At 45.4% G+C, this 20021-nt stretch overlaps 1 protein-coding gene across 1 annotated transcript; it reads right to left on the bottom strand.

Annotated features, from left to right (window-relative positions):
• Positions 1-10533: 10533 nt before the first annotated feature.
• On the bottom strand, positions 10534-13762 carry LOC101403968 (calcitonin gene-related peptide 1). Its single transcript, XM_014783226.2, is given in 4 exon segments — positions 10534-10616; positions 10619-10692; positions 12758-12898; positions 13680-13762. Coding segments are annotated over 4 exon segments (381 nt in total).
• Positions 13763-20021: the final 6259 nt, after the last annotated feature.

Below are 20021 nucleotides of genomic sequence, written 5' to 3'. Positions count from 1 at the left end.
ATATTCTATGCTCATGGGTTGGAAGAATAAACATAGTTAAAATGTGCATATTACCTAAAGCAATCTACAGATTCAATGCAATCCCAATCAGAATTTCAATGACATTCTTCATGGAAATAGAACGAAGAATCCTGAAATTTATATGGAACAACAAAAGACCCCAAATAGCAAAAGTAATCCTGAGAAAAAAGAACAAAGCTGGAGTAATCACAATCCCTGACTTCAAAATACATGACAATGCTACAGTAATCAAAACAGCACAGTACTGGCACAAAAACAGACACACAAATCAACGCAACAGAATTGAAAGCCCAGAAATAAAACCACACATCTATGGACAGCTAATCTTTGACAAAAGAGCAAAGAACATACAATGGAGAAAGGAAAGTCTCTTCAATAAATGGTGTTGGGAAAACTGGACAGCCATGTACAAAAAAATGAAAGTAGACCATTATCTTACACCATCCACACAAATTAACTCAAAATGGATTAAAGACTTGAATGTAAGACCTGAAATCATAAAACTCCTAGAAGAAAATATAGGCAGTATGCTCTTTGACAGCAGTCTTAGCAGTATCTTTTTGAATACCATGTTTACTCAGGCAAGGGAAACCAAAGAAAAAATAAGCAAACGGGATTACATCAGACTAAAAATATTCTATAAAGCCAAAGGAAACCATCAACAAAATGGAAAGACAACAACACATCAACTGGGAGAAAATATTTTCAAATCATATATCTGACAAGTGGTTAATTTCCAAAATATATAAAGAACTCATACAACTCAACATCAAAACAATGAACAACCTGATCAAAAGACAGGCAGAGAATATGAACAGACATTTTCCAAAGAAGATATACAGATGGCCAACAGGCACATGAAAAGATGTTCAACATCACCAATTAATAGGGAAATATAAATCAAAACTACAATGAGATATCACTTCACACTGGTCAGAATGGCTATAATTAACAAGACAAGAAATAACAAATGTTGGAGATGTTGTGGAGAAAAGGGAACCCTCATACACTGCTGGTGGGAATGCAAACTAGTACAGCCACCAGAGAAAACAGTATGGAAATTTCTCAAAAAATTAAAAATAGAAATACCATACAATCCAGCTATCCCACTACTGGGTATTTATCCAAAAAACATGAAATCAACAATTCAAAGAGATTTATGCATCCCTATGTTCATCGCAGCATTATTCACAATAGTGAAGATATGGAAGCAATCCAAGTGCCTGTTGATGTGGTATATATATACACAATGGAATACTACTCAGCCATAAAAAAGACAAAATTGTGCCATTTGCAGCAACATGGATGGACCTTAAGGGTATTATGTTAAGTGAAATAAGCCAGACAGAGGAAGACAAACACCATATGGTTTCCCTCATATGTGGAAGATAAACAAACACATGGATAAGAAGAACAGATTAGTGGTTACCAGAGGGAAAGGGGGTGGGGGTGGGGGCAAAAGGGGTAAAGGGGCACATATGTGTGGTGAAAAAAAAAAACTATAGACTATTGGTGGTGAACGTAATGCAGTCTATACAGAAACTGAAGTATAATAATGTACACCTGAAATTTACACAATGCTGTAAGCCAATACGACCTCAAAAAAATACAAAATATGTCAATACCATAAAAAAATAAGCTATGCCACCAGTATTTCAAATACTATCAGGGTCACCCATGGTGGACAGATTTCAGTGGACCGTCCAGACTAAGACAGACTAGGAAGAAGGACCTGATCACCCACTTTTGAGAAATTGGCCGTGGAAACCCTATGAATAGCAGTGGAGCAGTGGAGTGTCTGATATGGTGCCAGAAGGTGAGAGGATGGTGCAGAAAGACCCGGCAGGGCTCTGCTCTGCTGTCCACAGGGTTACTAGGCATTGGAATTGACTTGATGGCACTAACAACAAAAACGTAGGGTTTGGCCTTAGACTCTTTTTCCTGTCCTTGACCCTTTTTGATCCCTGACCTCCTCTCCTTCCAAGCTCTGCACAATTCCCTAAGTTCTCCTTACTGTGCTGTCCTAAATGGGTACGCTTAACTCTAACAGCTTCTATAAGGGATCTGTGCATCACTTTTTTATGTAAAATACAAGTGTTAAGTTATTAGCATCCTCCATGTGCTGAGTGCTGTGTAAGGGACTCTGGAGACTACAAAGAAAAACTAGATAAAGAATCCCTGTCTTTAAGATACTTAGAATATAAGAGAAGAGACAGAAATGTTAACCAACTATACTACCATGTATTCAGAGCTATAAGCAACATGCTGTAAAACTTGCTGCTTAAAGTGTGGTCTTCAGTCCAGCAGCATTGGCATCAGGGAGTTTGTAAGAATTGAAGAATCTCTGACCCCAGCCCAGACCTACTGAAATAGAATCTATATTTTAGCATAATGTGCACATGAGTCACCTGGGGATGCCAATGCTGCTGGTGCATGGATCACAGTTTTGAGACGTGAGGTTGTAGAACACAAAGGAAGGGATAATTCTGTCTAGCTGAGTGAGGGGGGAGGGTGTCACTGAGAGCATCACAGAGGGAGTGACATATGCACTGAGCAAGCAAGGACAGAGAAGACTTTGCTGAGCAGATAGGAAGAGAGAACAGGTGGATGGGCAGTCCAGGCAGAGGGGATAACAAAAATAAAGACATAGGGCTATGAATAGTATATTGGAGAATGATGAGTATAGTTGTATTGGAACAGTAGATGAAGAAAAGTTGAAAATATAGTCTGAGACCATATTGTGAAAAATATTTTATACTATGTCCGAGACTATAGACAATAGGAATTCAAGAAGTTCTTTGAGTAGAGGAGCGACAAGATCATATCTATCTCTTTCAAGCGAAGAGGGTAGACTGAATGGGAGAAAGCCAGACCACAGCAGGAGCCAGGAGGAAGTTATTGCAGTAATCTATGAATGAAATAAATAAGGGTTGGAAGTAAGACAATGGTTGTGGGGATGTATGTTCTTTCAGATTGCTAAATTTGTGCTGATTTGTCATGCAGCGATAGATAACAAACACAGATTTTAGCACCTGGCGGTGGGACCATGCTGTAACCAAACATCTAAGAATGTAAGAGCAGTTGTGGAACCAGAGAATGGGTGGTGTCTGAAAGAGTTTTGAAAAGCATTCATGAGAAAGTTCTAATTGCCTTGAACAAACTTTAGCAGAAATCTGCACTCTCAGGCCACTGCTGGTGAGGACTAAGAACGAAGTGGGGAACATGTTGTTGGGAACTGGGGAAGGGAAATCTCCATTACGTAATGATAAAAACCAGCAAAATTGTCTCCTCTAGTTATGTGAAAGGAGAAATTGTAAGTGATGACTTAGATTGTATGGCTAAGGAGATTTCCAAGAAAAGTGTTGAAAGGGCCACCTGATTTCTTCTTGTCATTTATAAAACATGGGAAAGGAGAGTGATGACTTGAGGGAAGAACAAAATGGAAACAGGACCTAATGATTTTGAAAAATCAGCCTCTCCAGATGGCAAAAGATGCTCATATTAGGAGATTCACTGTTGGGAAATCATGCTCTACAGAAAAGGCCAAGGTCATTACTATACATTTTGCTAAAAGATCATAAGATCAGAGTTTTCAGACACATTAAAGTTCTTTCAAGAGATTCAGGGTGGGCCTCGTAGATCTTTTCAATCAAGTCAGAGGTCTCTAGGAGACTTGAGAGCAACATCCCTCAGTTATTTTAGCAGGAGCCAAGGATAGAGAAGGGATTACCTGAAAAGATTTGTGGTTGTGACTTTTGTCTAATGGAGCAAATCTCTGTGAAATCCATGGATGACTCACAAGGTTCTTGAAAAAAGATTGTTTTAGCAGAAACACTCCCAGCTTAGACTACAAGGGACAGGGAAATTACAAAATTAAAGGAGATATTGGGTCCTTAACATTGTACTGCTTGGAAGTAGGCTGATAAAACCACACAGCTGCAGACATATGTTATCTTTTATGAAAAAGGCAGGATGACTCTGAGGACAGAGCTGAGAGCCAGGGAAGATTGTTCTCAGGCCTTGAAACCTAATCAAGAGACATTTGTCCAATGGATTTTAGAATTACCATGGACGAATTACTCTTTTTTTTACCTTCTGTTTCCTGCCTCCTTTGAGCCAGAATGTCTATAGCTGTTATCCTATGTCTATCTCATCATTGTATGTTGAATTTGTTACGGGCTGTTTCTTTAGTTTCACAGGTTCACAGAAGAAGAGTAACCGCCCTAGGAGTTGTACTTAGTGGATTACACTCAGGAGATTCAACTACACTTGGAATTGACCTTGATGAAATTTTGAATATTGAGCCGATAGAATGAGACTCTTGGGAACCTTGGAAGAAAGTGAATAGGTTTTGCCTCTGGGCAGGGCATGAATCATTGGGAATGAGAAGGTAGACTCTGCTAGACAGAATTCTAATATAGCCCCTAAGATTCCAACTCCCTAGTTACCTCACTGCATAATCCCTTCCACTTGACTAGGGGCAGGACCTGTGAATATGATGGATGTCACTCCTGTGATTAGGTTAACTTAGAAGGCAAAAGTAAAGGGATTTTACATACATAATTAAAACCCTAAATTCATTGATTTTGCGTTAATCACAAGTAAGATTATCCTGGATGGTTTTGACTTAATTACGTGATGGTGCTTAAAAGAGAAACTGCATCTTTTCTGAAGAGAGATGTTCTCCTCCTGGCTTTGAAACAGCAAACCGCCATGAGTTCTATGGATTCCAGGAAATAAAGTTTTGCTAACAACCACATGAGCTTGGAAGAAGACACTGAGCCTCAGATGAGACTGCAGCCCAGGGCCGTGCCTTGAATTGAGCCTTGTGAGACCCTGAGTAAAGGACTCAGTTAAGCAAAACATGGACTTCTGACCCATGGAAATTGTAAGGTAATAAATAAATGTGTGGTATCTTAAACCAAAGCGTGTGGTAGTTTGTTACACAGCAATATATACATAACACAGCTAGAACTGAGGCAATGACTGTGGGATTTGAAAAGTGGGGGAAACTTTGATATCAATCTTCCCTATTCATCCACCAATGAGTGTAGGGACCATGTGTCTCCTGTTCACCACTATATCGCCACTGTATTAGTTGGGGCCTGCCATGACACAATACCATAGACTGGGTGGTTTAAACAACAGACATTTATTTTCTTACAATTCTATAGGATGGAAATCTGAGATCAGGGTACCAAAATAATCAGATTCTTGTGAGGTCTCTCATCCTGCAGATGGCGGCCCCTTCTCATTGTGTACTCGCATGGCGGGTAGAGAGAGAGTGAAAGAGCAAGTTCTCTGGTGACTCTCCTCACAAGGGCACTAATCCCATTGTGAGGATCCTAGCTTCATGAGCTCATCTAAATCTAATTATTGCCCAAAGCCACCATCCACAAATACTATCACATTAGGGGTTAGGGCTTTAACATATGAATTTGCATGAGTGAATTATTTGATTACTCTTGGGAATCAGCTGAGCTCTGTACCACTTACAGACAGGCCCAGTATTCCTTGACAGCTCTCCAGGTCTGCTGTATGTGGGCACTACTTTCTGTTTTTTCTAGGGTTCTGTGGAGTTGCCTTTGCATTCTGGGTCATGCCTGAGCCCAACCTTCAAGAGACTGAAGGATGAATAACCTTAGTGATCCTGTCTGACCTGGCATCACCACTTCTCCTTTTGAAATCCTCAGTTCTGGCCCCTGGATGTTCTGCCACCTCCAGAAATCTAGTCATCAGTGATCAAGGATGCAGCTCTCTAGCAAAGTTGGTCTTCCTTAGTGAGGCTCTAGGATGGTATCTGGCTATCTCATAGGAGCTGTGTATCATCCAACTGCCAACTTACAACATCATTTCTGTTCCAGTTTTAAATCTCCTGCCATCCTTCATGGGACTTTTTTTTTTTTTTTTTTTTTTTTTAGTGAGGAGGATTAGCCCTGAGCTAACATCCAATGCCAATCCTCCTCTTTTTTTTTGCTGAGGAAGATTGGCCCTGGGCTAACATCCGTGCCCATCTTCCTCTACTTTATATGGGACACCTGCCACAGCCTGGCTTGACGAGTGGTGTTTAGGTCTGCACTCAGGATCCGAAACTGCGAATCCTGGGCCACCAAAGTGGAGTGCACAAACTTAACCACTACGCCACTGGGCTGGCCCATTTCATGGGACTTTCAATGATTTCCTGTATCTAGATAGAAGGACAGATAGTTCTGATTGCAGAGGAGAAATAATTGAGTTGACCTGTATCCAGTGACTGATGAGTTCATTCAGGGTCTTGTTATTTCTTACTTCCATAGTTGCTTTGTTCATCTGGCAGAGTCCTGTTGATTTTTAGAGAAATGATATGATACCACATTCCCAGGGAAGCTTTTTAATCTGGATTAAGTTAGACTATAGCCCCCCTGTGCCTACTCCACGGCTAGCATTTATCACAGTGGTTTCTAATTGCTTCTTTCCTACATACCACAAACACTTACTATACCTAACACTAGGTTAAGTGTTACAACAGAGAGCAAAATGGACGCAGTCCTTGTATGAATGGAACTTTCAGTCTAAGGGCGAGTAGACGTTAATCAAATATTCAAACTAATAAATGTATAAACTAAAACTGAAACAGTGAGCTGAAGGAAAGGTACATCCATGATTTGAGATCAAATAAGAAAGAATTATAGCCTAAACTCAGGGGTGTTCATCTAGGAAGGCTTTCCTGAGGAAGCAATGCTTAGCTGAGATCTAAAAGATGAGAAACAGTTACTCGAGAATAGAGAAGAAGCGGGGACTCTGGAACAAGGAAACAGCATGTGGAAAGGCCCTGTGGTAGGAAGAACATGCAGATTCTGACAAACTGAAAGAATGCCAGTGTAACTGGAACTCAGAGTGGGAGGGAGAGCATGGTGAGAATTGTGGCTGGAACAAAAGTCAGGTGCCACATTATAAATAGCTTTGTGGACTATATTTAGGGTTTTGTACAAGACCTGGCCATCGTTGGCTACATTTAAGTAGGCAAGAAACTTCTCATACAATCTTCCTACATCTACAGATGAGCCAATCTCTCCAGGAAGTCTCTAGAGTACCCCTCTTTATGGAAACAATTAATCTTATCATTGTCCTGGCAAGCCTGAGTGGGAAAGATGAGGTCCAGGTTTACAGTGCTTGGCTCAGGGCCCTACCAGCCACAAGGGCAAGACATTTGTTCACTCTACTCATTGCTTACGTGCAGCTGCTGCTACAGGAATATCCAGAAAAGTTTCACCACGTGCAGAAATAACTGAGATCCAAATAATTGAAGAGCCTTCTCCCTTACCCCAGACACACTCTTGAGAATGAATAGATAATTGTCTAGTATGGAACGAGCTAATGAGATGGCTCATAGAAAACCACATTCAGCCACAGACTTCATAGTAAAGAGAATATGATTTGCTGTAAATCCCCAACAATTAATACCCAGTCCTTGCTTCAGAGGTGTGGTCTCAGTCAAAGCAATTCTTCCTGGAAAGTCTGCCCAAGAGTGAATCTCTTGAGAACCAAGTGAAGCAAGAGAGCAGAGAAAGTGAATTCTGCTCACTACTGGAAGAATTTTCTAAGAGTCAGAGTGATCCAAAGATAGAATGAACTACCTCAGGAGATAGTGACATCAAAATTTCAAAAATAAGCTAGAAGACCACCTGGGGGGTGTTGTAGAGGAGATTCAAGTATGTGGGTTGGTCTAAATGACCTTAAGTGTTTCTTCCCACTCTGTGAATCTTAGAAGAAGAAAGCATGATGTTAAAGAGTAGCTATAAGATGGAGAACATTGACAACTCATAGAGAGGAAGAGGGCTTTGGTAAAAAGCACTCAATAATGAGGAAGAATAGAAGGACTTAATTTTGTTTGGAAGGGAAGCAGCTTCTGCCATTGCACCTAATCTGATCTGGGCTTGGGAACCAGGGGGAGGAGATCTGACAATGCATCCTTCCTGGGAACTGTGGCTTCCAGCTTGAACTCACGTCTGTACATCTAGCCAACATCCTTCAATGTACTTTCCAGATTTTCAGATTGAACCAGAGTTATCATGGTTTGGATGGATATTAGTTATCTATTGCTGTGTAGCTAATTACCTAAAAACTTAGCAGCTCAGAAGAACAAATATTTATTATCTCGCATAGACTCTGAGGGTAGGCTATCTGGGAGAGGCTCAGCTGGGTGGTTCTGGCTCAGGGTGTCTCTTGAGGTTGCAGCACAGCTCTCAGCTAGGTCTGCAGTCATCCCAGGCTCAACTGGGGCTGGAGATTCCAGTTGTAAACTCACTCATTTGGTTACTGACGAGGCTTCATTTCTCACAGGCTATTGGCCAGAGACCTCTGTTCCTTGACACAGGGACCCCTCCATAGCCAGCTTGAGTGCCTCATTTCAAGGCATCTGGTTCCCACAAAAGTGATTCAAGAAGGAGAGAAATGTGAGTGAGTGAGTGAAACAGTGCCCAAAGACGAAGCAGAACTCGTATCTAGACTATGTTAAGATCTCCTACACTGAATAAGAAGATAATGTGCCCAATTAAAATTGAGCAAAATAGTTGAACAGGAACTTCACAAAAGAAGATAAACAAGTGGGCAGTAAGCATATGAGAAGATACTCAAGCATCACTAGTCAGTAGGGAAATAAAAATTAAAACCCACAACAAGATATTGTTATAGATCCATAAAAATGGCCAAAAATTAAAAGACTAAAAATACTAAGCATTGGCTAGACTGTGTGGAGCAAGCAATTGTGAATTATCACAATACACTTTTTTTTTTGGGTGTGAGGAAGATCAGCCCTGAGCTAACATCCATGCTAATCCTCCTCTTTTTGCTGAGGAAGACTGGCTCAGAGCTAACATCTATTGCCAATCCTCCTCCTTTTTTTTTTTTCCCCAAAGCCCCAGTAGATAGTTGTATGTCATAGTTGCACATCCTTCTAGTTGCTGTATGTGGGACGGGGCCTCAGCATGGCCGGAGAAGTGGTGCGTCGGTGCGCGTTGGGGATCTGGACCTGGGCTGCCAGTAGCGGACTGCGCGCACTTAACTGCTAAGCCACAGGGCTGGCCCAACACAATACACTTCTGCTAGTGTAAAATGGCAGAGCCATTTGTAAATTGGCATAGTCAATTTAGTTATACATATATTCACCACACAATTTCTAGCTATTTATCCAAGAGAAATGGCTTCAACTGTTCACAGAAATACTTGTACATGAATGTTCATAAGAATTTCATACATAATAACCAAAACTGTGCCCATCCTACAAATTTTGGTATACAGTGAAATACTACTTAACTCTTTCTCCCCAATTCTTGAGAATTAATACCTAGTGAATCCCCCAAATAATTATATACAGATATATGCAACAATATAAGTAAATCTCCCAAACATTATGCTGAGTGAAAGAAGCTAGGTAAAAGAGTGCATACCATCTAATGGAAAAATGATCCACAATGATAGAAATCACATAAGTAACTGTGTGGGGCAGGGGTTTGGGGAAGATTGACTTCAAAGCAGCGTGAGGAACATTCTGGGATGATGGAAATATTCTGTACCTTTATTGTGGTGATGGTTACATAGGTTTTATGATATATCTTTGGTAAAACTCATGCAAATATAATTCATATGTATAATTTTATATTATATAATCAACACGCTGGTTGATGGAGCCCAGATTTGCTACCAGATAAGCCAATGAGACATGCTATCACACTGAAGACAAGTCCAATATAAAAAGATGCACACTAGGTAACTGCAATGAGTTTATTCTGTATTTAGCTTTAGTTTATTTCAAACAAAAAAGAGTGATTTCAGTATCTAGAAGCATGCATATAGGTGTGTCTTCCACGCTCCCTGTCCTACAAGTTGCTCTCACTACAGATTAAAGGAAGTAGAGTTCAGCTTCATGGTGATCTAGGAGAAAAAAAATAATAGCTACAATTTAGTTACTTATTAATCATGAGGCTCTTGTTATGTATCATCTCATTTGCTCCTTATATTAATGCTAGCAGATAAATACTATTGTTGTCTTCAATTTACAGATGGGGAAACTGAGGTTCAGAGAGAGTGTCTGGCCCATGGCCATATAGCTAGTAGAGGACAAACACAGTACTTGAACCCAAGTGTATGCTCTGAAACCAGATGAACATGACACTGTAGTGTATATTCCAAAAGGATAGTGTCACTGCCTTTCAAACTCAAATGCTAGAATAATCACAATTATAACTGCAGGGAACAGTATTTTAAATAAACAGGATATATATTTCCTGGCAGATGATCTCAGTGTCACAGGGAAACACTAGAAAAACAAAGAATTGAACCCAAATTCTAGTCGTTTCAGCTATTTGGACTCTCCATTCTTTCTCCATACAGTGGAGTGGGCACCTTCTCCTGTGGATTTTTTACCCATATGGGCCCAGAAAGGGTTAGAGTGTGGACAGCACTGCAATACCATGACATCCTCCCATCCGACAGTACAAGGGCGGTCACCTTCTTCTGGAGTCATTTCACTGCTCAGGCCTGAAGGTCCCTGCGGCGTCGGCCATAGGATTCAGGGCCCACGTCAGTGGGCATGAAGTCGCTCTTCAACACACCCCAGATCTGCTCAGCAAGCTTTCCAGCCGATGGATCACGCAGGTGACAGTGTTGCAGGATCCCTTCGGAGCAGGGATGTGATTTGCAGGATGGAGGAAAAAAGAAGGCCTGTCAGTGAGAGGCTGAGGGCAGGAGCCTGCTCCATGGGACCTTTGTGGTACAATTACTGCTCCGAGAGGCACCAATGAACCTTACGTGTTTCTCCTACACACAGTTATCAGAGGAGAAAATCATAGGCTGGGAGGGAAAATGCCATGATCACTCCCCATAGACATACCTAGAGGTGTGATAAAACCTAAAGGTGACTCTGGGTGACTGTCCATGGGACACAGAGCTGTAAGAGCCAATCTTTCCTGTATAAATAAATTAAAAATCAACCAAGGCTTATGAGACTGGAAAGAATTATGATGCCACACCCAACCCCATTCTTAAGGACTGTCTAAAAGCTACATTCCATTCATGGGTGCCAAGCACTCCTTAGGAAAAGGAAAATTGCCTGTCTTACCTGGAAGAGAAACAGAGTTGGCAGCATCAAGTCATGGAGGTGCTTATAGCCTCCTCAGGACTCCTGTTCTTGCTACTTGAGGTTGGTCACAGGGACCACCCACCATGCCCTGAGTCCAGCTAAGGGTACTTAGCCTTAGCTGGGCTAAGGCTACTTCTAAGACAGGTCCCTGAATCCATGAAGCCTGGGACCTGGGCCACAGCAATAACCACGACTGCTCAGTCTTTGTAGAAATATACTTTTGTTCCCCAATGACAAGCACATTGAGAAGCAGGACTGAGAAGCTCTGCTATGAAATCTTCAGGGACTCATAGGGCTGCCCCCGGGCCCCCTGATCTCTTCCTGGGTGATTCTCTTCTGGACTCTAGGTCCTGCTCTCTCTCCTTCTATCTGAGGTTCCAGACATCCACTGCCACAAAGAAACCCACTGATACCAGCCCAAAGAACAAGCAGAGAGGACCATATGCATCAAGTTATAGGAAGGAAGCAAGAAAGGAAATTAGAAAAGAGAGGGACAGCTTAGTACGCATCCTGGGGCATGCCAATGTGAGGGCCATCGTCTCTCTCCAAGCATTTAGAGATGACCCTTTTCTTGATTCACACTCTGACCCCAATTGTAGTTTAGGGGAACATGTGAAACTTGTTGAGGTCCTGTGTGTATGTGCCCAGCACACAGGTACTCAGATTACCACACTGCTTAGCTCTGGGGTTGTCCAGGCTGCAGGGAAAAGACATGCCAGATGGTACCATGCACTGGGTCTGCCCCATGGCTGTCACACAGAAGGTTAGACCAGGGAGGGGTCAATTTGAGTAGGGGCAGGAGGGGCAGGCAGGAGGGCAGCTCACACATCGTCTGTTAGGAGAACTCAGAGGTTCGCTGAGCCAGAGTGGTGTGGGGAAGGGCTGTGGTGGAGAAGCTGGGGCCTTTTCTGGAATTCCACAAACTGCTCAGTCCTTCGTGCTCTGCAGAGAGGGTCTCAGGGTGGATGCAGGTGCAACACGTGCCTCTACCCGGGCAATGCTGGGGCCAGGCCCGGGGCTGGAGAGTTTCCAAACTCAGGGTGCACAGGGAGGTGGTGCTGGGAAGGGTGTCTGGCCCCTGACAACAGGCACATCTCCACAGATCCTACACATCTCAAGACCCCAGACCTACCTCAGACACTGCTCTACCCGATGCCACCCTCTGCAAGGCCTTTGGCTTCACCTTGAAAATGTGCAATGAAGACGCCTTGCAGGTGAGAAAGAATATCATATGCAGCTTAACTAGGAGGAGCCTAATTTCCAGAATCTCCTGAGATATGTGGGGTCCATCTGCTGGCTTCACACTTACCAGTCCTCACTCCTCCAGTGCTGGGAGGTGTCCTGAGTAATGCCAAAGCAGTTCCCAGAGTGAGGGATTCCACACCTTCCCCAACTGCTTTCAGAAATGGATATTTTTACATGTGGTCTAACCATAGTCTCTCCACCTGACCTCTGTCTTCAGTGGAGCCTGAGAACAGCTGGGCCCCAAGCTGGGGTGAACGGACAGCCTGCTGGCCTCCCGTCCAGCTGTGTTCTCTCCTACGTCTTGGGATATACCTTCTTGGGCATGACAGGAGGGAGGGCATGCCCTGTGCTGGGCGGGGCGGGGAGCCTCACCTGGGGCCCTCTGTCTCCTGCTCCAGCTCCAGCTCCCTGGCCTTCATCTGCACATAGTCCTTCACCAGCGCAGCCAGTAAGAGTCCTGATTCCTCCTCAGGGAGTATAGCGGGGTCTGGGCGGCTCTCCAAGGCAGACCTGGGGAGCAGAAACACACCCAATACAGGCTCACAGCTCCTGCCTGCCCCATCCCCAGGAGAAGCAGCCAGGCTTCCTGGTTTTTGCAACTTCTCTTGAGAATGTGCCCTCCCCAACTCCCAGTGGACAGGGCATGAGCCCAGTGTCCTTCCAAAAACGCTGCTTCACCAGGAGCCAGGCACTGGAGTGACCTGGAAGAAGAGCTTTGCTGGAACTGGATCCTATAGGCTTGTGAAAGCTGATGGTTAGATTTTCAGGAATTTTATGAGCTTAGTTTTAAATACAGCCATTATTAAAAATTACATGGTAAAACTTACAATTAGTTTGAATCTGAAAAAAGTTCAAGTTTAATAAATATAAATTGTATGAGGATGACTTTAGATTAACGGATCACATACCAGATTTAATAACAATAAATTTATTGGCAAAGTAGTTAGCAGATTAGGATGAAATTTATTTCTCAAATTATGGTTGAATTAGAAAAATAGGTTTGCTACAGATGGAAATGTTTGGTAAAAAGCAATGAAAACATTCTGTGAGGCTCAATGAGCTACATAAATTTTACAATAAAGAGTATTGTATATCTTATTTCTATTTGTAAATTGTGTTACACATCTTTAAATCACAAAAAGTTTATAATAAACTTATATTTACATTTACAAACATTACATTTACATATATACATTTCCCCCTAGAGCTGGTTGTTAAACATTCAGAGCACAGAATTGTGTGATCTCAGGGACAGTGGGAGGGGACTGCGCTCCTGGCAGGGCTGTCTTAACTGAGTGGTGCTGCCTGGAGGATGCCTGCCTGGTATAAGACCAAGATGCTGAGAGGCAGGAAGGAGGAGAACTTCCAGAAGCCCATGATGCCTCTCTGCGCGGGCAGAATGACATCACCACCTGCGGCAGTTGGAAGTTCTCTGAGCCCACAGACCTGGGCTCCGGTCCTGCCTCTGCCTGTGACCCCCTGGCTTCAGCCTGGTCACTTCATTTCCCTTCACTGTTGTTTCCTTGTCAGTGACTGCTGGTGGGTCTGGTGAGCATCTAGCATGCATTGGTCAACAAAGCTAGAGTAGTGATCCTAGAGTGAAATTGCATGGGGAGGGTAAGTGCCACCTCCCCACACCCCACCATACCCACTCTCACATACACCTGGTGGCCAGGTCTCTGTTGAGGACAGTCTCAAAGCACTCTGTCACAACAGCTTGTCCCATGAGGCAACCCAGTTGTCCTCCTCGTGTGAGGCCTTTGCTCACACTGGGGGTGTGTGGGGGAAGGTACCTAGAGAGGGCATATCTCTGAGGTTGGAATCTCTGAGAAACTGAAGAACCAAATTCTACTGCTCAGCCACTCTGCACTTTGGCATAGAGTCCCCTGTAAGAACCAAGCTGACAGAGTGTTAAATTAAGACCGAGCACTCAAACTGGGAAAAAAAATCTCCCAGAACCCACAAGTGGGGCTTGTGTTTAATGGCTGCCTGTCCCTCAGTGGTTGTGCCTAGTTGTCACCCACTTGCGCTGGCCCAGGTTGCTAACTGACTTCCTGGGGAACACTAGGGACCAGATGTAATCTGTGAGCACAGGGTTTGCAGAAAGCTACTCCTGCGTCCTGTTCTGTGTGCACAGTGTTGAGGAGATCAAACATCCGGAGACTGGCCTAAGCATGTGTGCAGCAAGAGACGGTGAGACTGGAGCCCGCCTCGGTGCGGGAAGAGTGGAGCAGGGAGTTCTCCAACCGAGACTGTCCAGTCTTACCCGGGGCAGGAGCCTGGAATGAATCGTGGACTGACAGAGATTGTGTGATGAAGAGACCCAGACAAAGGTGGATAGAGACTCTGAGACAGGCAAGGAGATCAGTCAAGAGAAAGACTAATGGCGAGAGAGGGAGAGACAAATAGAATCACACAGCTAAGCAGGAATCTCAGGGCTCACCTGGCAGCAGGTAGCAGGTAGCCTGGAGAGGAGACAGTGGCAGCGGCGGCAGGGTTGGCGTCAGGGGACAGCACTGTGAAGTGTCAGTGGCACTTGGGCTGGGCAGTGGCTCTGATGCCTCCCAGCACGAGCGGCTGCTCTTATTCCCACAGCTCTGGGTCCAGGGTGGTCCAGGAGGTCTGGGCAGCCAATGAAGGGAAGGATCCTGTGCCCCGACGGATTGTGTCACCACTTGTGCCCAGAACCTGGAGCATCCAGCAGGACCATCCCACTTGTATTTGCATTGAGGTCATTGACCTCCTTGGTGGTGACCAAGGAGAAACACTCTTAAAGTGAGCAGGAATTTGAGGACAGTTTGCCTTCATGGTAAATTTTACCAGTTCAGTTCTGCTGCTTTCCAATAGGAGCCCCACTCCATCCCCAGCTGTGCCATCTTGTAGGGTGGGGTCCAGGACTGTAGGGACTCCTGGCTCCTCCAGACTGACCCTAGACCCCCACCCATGTGAGAGTTAGAGGGGTAATGTGCAGCGGGGTTGATTCTGGACCCAGGCGGGGTGTCTGATTCATGCCTATGGAATCACCCACAGAGGAGCAGGGCTCCTGGGAAGCAAGAGATGGAGGTGAGAGCAAGAACTTTGTCAGACCTGAACTCAATTTCAGCTGCACCAATTCCAGGCGGTAGGACGATGGGCAAGTAACTTCTCTGCACCTCAGTGTACCCATCTTTGAAATGGGGACCCTATTTCCGTCTTGAAGGAACATTGTGATTAGCAGCCATGTGCCTGTCCCCCAGCCAGGTAGGGAGCTTCCTGGCCCACATAGGGGATTCTGTAAGATCGCATTCCATACTTTCCAAACTCCCACCTTGTGTGGCTGCCTGGACTCCCGCTGGGTGGTCTGACATGTGGCTAAGGAGGATCCTATGACCCGCTGGGTCTTAGTGGGGAGGTGCAAGGCACAGACGCTTCCCCAGTCTCCAAGCCAACTCTAGTCCTCCAATTTTCTACCCCAGCATCCATGACCTCTCACATGTCCGCCTGTCCAAGCCATTCGCCCAGCTCCCCCAGCTTCCGGCTGCTGTTTGCCAAGATGTCTGAATGCGATTTCAGCCCTGCAGCTGCATCCCCCATACTTGAGTCCTCCACTAGAGATCAGGGCAGGCTTGACGCTGCCGAAGAGTCCCTGCGGAGACTAACGCTCACACTCAGTTCAGTCAGACTCTTCCACACACACAAACTCATATCTGTGCTAAACATGTGCCCACTCCCCAAAGCACAGGCACTCACAAAACGACACTGGCACTCAGGGGCATCTGCCCAGGTTCACTCTCAGTCGCACCCCAAGCGTGCCTCCGAGTCTCTTGTGGGATCGCACGCACACACCGGCATGATGATGACCTGGTCGCATCATACTTACACTCACTGTCAAGAATAAGCGTGCTCCATAACATCAAATTATGCAGAACCTCGACCCTCTCACACCCTGCACAACTGGGTTTCAGGACCCCTCTACCAGAGCTTTCTGCTCCAAGCCTGCCTGGAAGGTCCGAGGTCCTACTTGCCGCCCTCAGCGGATAAAGTGCGGAGAAAGAAGCTTCCCACTGCTTCCCAGATCTTTGGGTCTGAGCGCGCACTCGCGATCGGCGGCAGGCTGTACAGATCCGCCCAGCGCCGCAAGCACGGGCGCGGCATCGGAGTGGGACGTGGCGGGGGGGGGAGGCAAGGACCCCAGCTACGTGGTTCTCTCAGACAAAGCACAAACTAGCCCCGGGGGTGCCGTGAGTGACCCGAGCCACCGGTCCACACCCCAGTCCTCAGTCCCCAGGAGCCTCAGCATTTCCTAGGACACACAGACGTGCCCCTAGGCATGTCTCTTCCCAATCTATTTGGTGTTCTCCGTGCTCGGGGACACCTAACTTCCAAGATGCCCTTATTCAACTTTTCTCCTTCTTACCTCCTGGGTCGGCACTGCCGCAAGAGAATAAAAGCTCGGGGCGGGGGAAGTGGGTGTCTGAAACTCGCTCTCCGCGAGGCAGACAGGCAGGGCGGCGGGGGAACCCAGGAGTGGAGGGACTGGTGGGTAGGACGCAGGTGCGCATCAGGCGCAGAGCAGGGGAAGCCTGCGGAGCAAGCGACAGGGCTCAGGATGGCGGATCCTGGGCTCCGTGCGTCCTGGAGCCTAGAATCGGGTAGCCGTTGTTGAGACCCAGTCTGGGGTTTTGGGGCTCGGCCGTGTGGGTCCTGAGCCCTGACGTAGGCTTTCCGCGCACAGTTGCAGGGCCGAATTGGCGAAGGCGGCGTAGCGGATGCTGTGTGGCTGGAGGTTGCGCTCTGCCTCTTGAGGCTGTCTTAGGTGAGTCTGCACTCAGGTGACACACACTTTTGCGGGAATGACTTCCACTTCCAAGACCCGAATTTTCTAATATATGAACCTTCTGAAATCATTAGTAAGCATGTGTGTTCGTTGGATTGCATTTTCCTGAGGCGAGAAGCATAGCTTTCACCAGTGGAATGGGGACTGCAAAATGGTTAAGAAACGACTACTCTAGAAGCCGATTTCGTGGCCATGGCGGTTTGAGGGCTCAGAACTCTACCCCTGTTGGCCACGTGCGCCTTCAGCCTTCAACGCCAACATTCACTCGTCACTCTGAAGTCTTTGGTGGCTACAAACCTGGCTGGTGGTGTGGGGAAGGAATCCAGGTCTGCGCGCTTCTAGAAGGTGCTAGGGTAGCGTCCAGCAGTTTCATACTTGACTGTAAATGTCAGTCTTCAGCTATGAAGAGACTGGTACTAACTCATCTCTCAAGCGCTGTTTGAACTTGTAAGAAGTGCCTGGTGCTGAGCTGGGGGCCAAAATTAAAAAAAAAAAAAGTCCTTTACTTTGCACTTAGCACCGCGTCTGGCACACTAGTAGGAACTCAGCCGATGTTTGATGAATGAATGGAACTAATTCATCCCGGCAAATTCACCACCCAGTCTCATCGCTGTTGCAGGGCTCTAATCCCAGCCTGCAGAACATCTGGGCCTTGTCAGGTGGAGCAGCGTTGTGTTTGGATTCCGAGATCGTGATCACAAACGTTTTGTCAGACTCCTTCCATTTTATTTTGCATGCACAGTCGGTTTCCTGATAGAAGCTTCCAGGAAGGAGACAGGCGAATAAGGGTTACCCCGAGGGTTCTTCCTAAAATCTAGAGTCTCCTAGAGCAAAATACAAGACCACTCTCCTCGGAGCCTGCTCCTGATTTACAAGTGGGCTCAAGGGCGGCCAGACCTTCGCTGGTGCAGATGGCTTAGATCGCAACCAGCTATGCCTGCAACTTCCCTGAACTTCAGCACTAAACAGCAGGATCTAAGGAAAGTCGCAAAGGAAAACACTGATTTTAAAATAGCCCTTGATTTAAGATCTTATTTCATAACTTTTAAACCTGGAAATCAGGGTCAGTTGGAAGCAATCTAGGTTGGAAAAAAAAGTTTTATAATACTCTGTGAAATTAATAAACAGAAATCTCATTAAATTAAAGGTTGGAGGCCAGAAGGTGGAGTTCTCATGCCCTACCTCTATAGCAGAGCCCAAGAGGAAGAAGGTAGATGGCCTCTTCTCGATAGGCAAGAAGCTCAGCCAATGAGAGACTGTCACACCTCAGCCAATGAAAAGCCACGACACATGGAACTTCCGGTTCCTCCAGCTGGACTCTTTGTCTTCAGTAGATCTCCCAACTTCCTCTTCCCCTCTGTAAGAGAGTTTCTCCTCCCTTGCTGCCGGAGGGTTTGCAGGTGGCTAGCCGTGGTTGCAGACTTGAATTACAATTCTTTGCTGATCACAAATAAAGCCATTTTTGCTGGAGAAATAACTGGCTCTTTGTTTAAGGTCAACAGCTCTAATAAACTCTAACCGCAATGTTTATTTACGTTCTTTAAATTAGATTCCTGTGCTTTTTGATTTAAAGTTTTTTAAAAAGACGATTTATGAGGGTGTACCTGAGATCCATATCTGGTTGAAAATTCTTACGTGAGTTTCCATGCAATTAAAAGAGTTACACCTGAAGGCGTACTCCTTTAATTCTCTACAATTTGTGTATGATATAGACTCAACAACAGCAACAAAACCACAACAAGAACAACTGCAACAGCAGTGGCAACAATAACAGAATTCTTTCTCTTTAGCCTGGGGGAAATTCAGAGCTGTCAAATTAAGGAGAATTTCAACTGAAAATTGATTGTACTGGGTTCCACATGTAAGGAGCTGGAAGTCACCACCGTGTTCTAACAACAAATAGAAAGCTGAAGAGACTGGAAACAACAACAGCTCTTCTAGAATCCTTAAGAGAGGTGAACACTGGGCAATCCTTTGCCCCCAAGACTGGAGAGACAGACAGGTAATACAGGGAGGAATGGCTTACTGGAGCAGAGACTCACAAGAGCAAACCTCAGTGGGACCCAGTGCCTGGAGCCAGTACTGAGGTAGGAAAACCTAAACTGTAACTGACTCACTGCTGGGGGTTTCATGTAGACAACTCTGAGAGTTAAAAACTCCAGGGGTGCCCAGTCACAGGGGGGCCCCACAATTGTTTGAGTTTTCCTCCAGGAGCTTGACCAGATTCTCACAGTACCTATGGGAGAAAAACAACCTGTGGGATTTGCCTCCAGGAGCTACCCCTAGTTCTCATAGTAAATAACAGGGAAAAATCTCCTTTTGCCTGGAGAGGGGGAGGGGAAAGGAATCATTGTGAAATAGACCGGAGCACTCTGTTCTTAAGAAGGCCCTACCTTCAGGAGAAACCAGTTAACCAGAGCCTAATGCGCTGGGGTATTATCATGGCCTAACTGACCAAGGGGAAGGGAAATACCCAACTCCAGTCAGCTCTAGCCTTCCCACTGCCATTAAGAGCTAGAATCAAAAAGACGATGTCAGTGGATTTTAGGGTAGACAAGGAATGAGAAAGGCATTTGTGACAGAATAAAGGAATGGGATATGTGTCCGAGGGGTTTTCCTCTCATTCTTAGAGAGTGAGAGGGCCTAGCTGACTTTCCTGCAGTGGAGTTGACTTGCCCTGGGGGCAGCTCTTCTCAACCCCACAAGCACCTTCTTTGCTATAGGCACCAGGAGAGGTTCCTTCCAAGGCCCAGAGGCTATTTTTAAGGTGCCTTCAGCTGCCAGGGAAAATGCTGAGCATGGTAAACCAGGGCCAGGCTG

This window comes from Ceratotherium simum, chromosome 7 (genome assembly GCF_057802395.1).
Source record: "Ceratotherium simum simum isolate JZ-2026a chromosome 7, ASM5780239v1, whole genome shotgun sequence".
Lineage (NCBI taxonomy): Eukaryota > Metazoa > Chordata > Mammalia > Perissodactyla > Rhinocerotidae > Ceratotherium > Ceratotherium simum.
This window is presented reverse-complemented; position numbering and strand designations above follow the sequence as displayed.